Below are 4,578 nucleotides of genomic sequence, written 5' to 3'. Positions count from 1 at the left end.
TCCAGGTCATGCGCTGGATCTGGGAAGAGTCTTCAATCATCTCTCGGACGAGCTCTCTCTTCTCTTGCTCAGCCTTCTCCGAGAGCTCTCTCTTCTCTTGCTCAGCCTTCTCCGAGAGCTCTTTGGTTAGACTCTTCTCCTGGGTCACCAGGCGTTCTTTTACGTTAGCCAAGGATTTTTCCATGGCATCGTATGAGAGTATCTTTTGGCGGAGAGGTTTAAGCTCGGCCTTGAGGTTGGAGACGGTCGCCTCCAGCTCGCTGTTCCTCTTCTGGGCCGCCTCTAACTGAGCCCGGATAGCGGCGGCAGCCTGCGCCTGATAATAAAGAATATCAATTGTCAGAACTTCATTTTGGGCAATTTGAAACATTGCCTTATCACAGTTAGAGGCGGCCATAGCTTTTGCAGCCTTTACCTCTTTGTTTTTCCGATCAAGCGGCTTGCGAAGGCCGTTCACTCGAAGCAGGGCCTAAGTAAAAAGGGAACAGGCGTCAGTTTCAAAACAAGATAACAGGCGTCCTGGAACTCAAATACAAAAAATGCTAAGTATACCTCAGCAAGGACCCCTGCAATCCCATCAAGGTCAAGGGTGCCGACACCCCTGACCGCCTCCCTTTCAGATGGAGGAACTGCTTTGATCATGGACTTGGCTACCTCTACCAAGTCAGGCTCCTGAGGGCCGGCTGCATCAAGCGTAAAAAAGCAAGTTAGACCTAGTCAAGAAGAAAGCAAGTGAAAGTTTTTACAAGTAATTGTCCATACTTCTAGGCGGCCCCGCCGGAGTTTTAGAAGAAGTGGCCGGCTGCTTCTCAGCCGCCACTGTTTTCCTGGAAGACCCAGGAGAGCTTGCAACAGTCGTCCTCCGGGCCTTGGGGTCCGGCTGTTGCGAGGAAGAAGCTCTTGGAGTGCCCGACTGAAAAAAAAAAAAAAAGTTAGTATATGCATAAGCCAACTCCTAAAAGAGGAAGAGTTTCGAGGCCTACCAAGGGTGCCCCCTTGTTGGGGGAGTCGGTACAAGACTGTTGCATGAGAGAGGCCCGCAACATGGCCGCCGCAGTCTTGGATGCTGTTATTTTACTCATGGCGTCAGCTGCAAAAAATAAACAGCAAAGTTAGTAAAAATCCCAAGTAAACAAGGCGTGAAAAACAGAGTATTTGTCAGGCCGGCTACCTCTAGAACACCGACTGCTGAGGCCACAGGCGGCCAAAAAGTACTCGTCATAGAGCCACTTGAAGCTCGGGACGCAGTTCAGGGGTACTTGCTCTCGTACCCCTGAAGTAGAGTTCACCCTAGTCTCTACTTTGAAGAGTCCTTTGTCTAGGATCTCTTTTTTAGCCTTTGGGGGAACAGGCGGCATGCTGCGGCCGCCTGCGAGAAGAGGCGGATCCCTATTCCACTTGTTAAAGCGTTTGTTCAGCTCCGTGTCTGAACCCTCGATGATAAGGAAGGTGTTCCGCCAATCCTTCCATTTGTTCGCCTTACCTCTCGTCATGAGGTAGCCCCTATGGCTTGTTAATTGATACCAGCCGGCGCCGCCCGACTTAGGGGTCCGGCTGAGATAGTTCATGTGGGCGAAAGCCTCAAAGTTTGGCTCCACCCCGTACATTTCGCACCCGGCCACATAGCCGAGTACGTTTACCCAAGAGTTGGGGGCTAACTGCCACAACCCCAAATCATACCCATCTAAAATCCGCTGAACAGCCGGATGTAATGGGAAACGCAGTCCAGCTTTGATGGCCGCCTCATAGCAGCCAAAGCAGCCGCCATCATAGCTGGTACCAGCCGGCCAGACGACAGTGTCTTCTGGATCTGGCACGAACAGTAAAAATCCGGGGCCCATTCTGTGGTTAGCTATAAAGCTCTCCACTTTGTCTTTCATGGCCGCGATCCGGCCCCGGGGTACCGTGCAGTAGTAGGGGGTGTTTTCCTCTCTGTAAGAGGCGGACGGCTCCGCCCAATTGCCCCCCTTCTCAACTGCATGAGAAAGCCTCGCCTCTTGTAGGCGGCTGTTTCTTTCTTCTGAGCCTGGAGAAGCGTGGCCAGAAGAGCAGGACTCGGACTCGTCCTCTGACGAGTCCGAAGAGGACGACTCCTCCCCTCTCCCAGAGGGGCCCGCCTCCTCTCCCTCAGAAGGAGCAGGAGAAAAGTTGGACATATCAACGGTAAAATGGGAAGGGACCACCTTGCCCCCTCCCTCAGAACTGTCGGCTTGGCAGCCGCCTTGTTTCCTTTCTACATCTGGCGCCTGGTCAGATGTTTCACTAATGGGCACCCTATGGGAGGAGCCGTCCGAGTTTGAGATCCTAGCAGTCTTCTTTGTTCTGGCCATCACGTTCTGCATAGACACAGATACAGTCGGACTTTGTATAAAGGGCAAAGATGGGTCCAGAAAAGGGCAGGCGGCACTCCTAGTCCTAGATTCAGCCGTCCCCGGTGACCGGCTGATCACTAACTTAGGTCGTGTCGTGTGCTTCCATGGTGCCATTTCAAAAAATAATAATAAGAAAAAAAATTAAGAATAAGAGAACCGACGGTTACCTGAACGAGTGACGACTGATGAAATTCTGAAATCCCTTGCAAACGGCTTGTCAGAGCAGGCGGTAGGCAACAAAAGTGTCAGAGCAAGTTCAGGGGTCCGAATGTTCTCTCGCAAAGTTCTCAAATGTGAAAAATGACCGAAGTCAGCACTTCCTTATATAGGCAAAGTGAGAAGGCGAAGGGTCGCTTCCAAATTCAAAATTTGGGCGGGAAAATCTCTCGGCCATTTGCAAGGTGACACCTGCAGCAGGCCGTCGCCTGTCATCATGCGACACCTGTCACAGGTGACACGTGACCAGTCACGTGCCACCTGTGAGGGGCAAATGATTAGGGGATTTTTATCCACCAATCACCGTCTGACAAGTGGACCAACCAGGTTCCGCCACGTGTCTTTCACGTAGGCCAATAGGAGCCTGCCACGTGTCAATTACAGATTCGTCCTCTGCGGACCAATTGAGACACGCCACGTGTCCACCCATGCCAAATGGGAAAACCGGCCACCAAGGCCCAATCCTGTTATGAGGCCCAGTCAGCCCTAGGTTTACCCTAAACCAAGAGACTGGCACGCTTCCCGAGGATATAAATACTCCTCTTAATCCTCATTAAGGGGGGGAGAACTCTAATAACACACGGATTATACATTAAACACTCTCACCTAGAGAGACTAAATCACTTTAATTTCCGCACTCATTACTCCTAAAACAAGTACTAACTTGACCGTTGGAGGCGGAGCTCCTAGGAGTCTCCGTTATTTTGCAGGTACAGGCGGCCGGTTCCAGTCTCGGTGTTGTAACTCTCCCGCAGGACATCAGAAAACCCCGAAACATACAATACAGTACATATTGATGAAAAATGGTTTACACTGACTAAAAAAACACATAGGTCATATTTAGCAAAAGGAGAAAAAGGTCCACATAGAGTAATGCAATCAGCCAAGTTCATTCCAAAATTCATGTTCCAAGGAGCAGTTGCAAAACCTTGGTACAATGCAGAAAAAGAAGTCATTTTTGATGGGAAAATAGGCATTTTTCCATTTGTAAAAAAGGAGCCAGCACTTAGGTCCTCAAAATACAGGAAAAAGGGAGAAATGGTCACAAAGGTAATTGATCCAATCAACAGGGATGTCTCAAGGTGGATGTTGATTGAAAAAGTCATTCCAACAATTATGGAAAAATGGCCTCACACAGGTCAACACAACACAATCTACATTCAGCAAGATAATGCAAAGGCACATATTACTCAAGATGATGCAGTTTGGAAAGAACATTGTGAACAACCAGGGTTCACTTTTATATTAACTCAGCAACCACCAAACAGTCCAGACATGAATGTTCTGGATTTGGGCTTTTTTAGAAGCATTCAATCACTTCAACACAAGAAAATGGCAAAGACACCAGACCAGTTGATAAAAGCTGTTGAAGATGCATTTAGTGAGCTACCTCATAATAGGCTGTTCAAGGTGTGGGTAACTTTGTGCCACACAATGAACCAAATTCTGAAAAGTAAAGGTTCTAACAGATTTCAACCTCCACATGTTAACAAAGATAGGCTGGAAAGAGAGGGAAGGCTAAAAGATCCTATAGAAGCTCCTATGTGGGCTGTGATTGGTGCATGGGAGAGAGTGTACATGGACAAGCCAGACTCAAATGATGAGCAAGACACTGAAGAGGTCAACATTGACAACACACAAGCAATTGAAGAGCACAACACACAAGAAAGACCAAACACAGAGGCATATAGGCCTGTTATGGTAAATGATCATGAAGCATCTACTTCAAATGCCAATGCAGAGTAGTGAATAGGGGTCAAGTGTAAAAAAATTTGGCATGTTTATTTTTATATTTTGTTCTTATCTTTTGGTTAAGACATTAGGTGAATATAAATATGTAATCAAATCCTTTATTATGGAATGAAACATGCACAAAAATTTTGGAAAACAAAGTGCTCTAAAACTGTCATTGCACTCTTTTATTGTTAACTCAGATTGTCCCCAAGCATCATTGACACACCAACCAAACATCCACACACAATCCATAGTC

The 4,578-nt window shown here is 47.8% G+C and overlaps 1 protein-coding gene across 1 annotated transcript; it reads left to right on the top strand.

Annotated features, from left to right (window-relative positions):
- The first annotated feature begins 3,461 nt into the window (after positions 1-3,461).
- LOC110718029 lies at positions 3,462-4,334 on the top strand. The gene has a single exon (XM_021896831.1). It carries the CDS (start codon positions 3,462-3,464, stop codon positions 4,332-4,334), a length of 873 nt encoding a protein of 290 aa, XP_021752523.1.
- Positions 4,335-4,578: the final 244 nt, after the last annotated feature.

The sequence above is a fragment of the Chenopodium quinoa genome, unplaced genomic scaffold (genome assembly GCF_001683475.1).
Source record: "Chenopodium quinoa cultivar QQ74 unplaced genomic scaffold, ASM168347v1, whole genome shotgun sequence".
Lineage (NCBI taxonomy): Eukaryota > Viridiplantae > Streptophyta > Magnoliopsida > Caryophyllales > Amaranthaceae > Chenopodium > Chenopodium quinoa.
The sequence above is the reverse complement of the archived record's forward strand: the minus strand, read 5'-3'. Positions and strand labels throughout refer to the sequence as shown.

Coding starts and splice junctions, on each gene's coding strand:
- LOC110718029 (XM_021896831.1), top strand. CDS start 3,462: ATGCAATCAGCCAAGTTCATTCCAAAATTCATGTTCCAAGGAGCAGTT.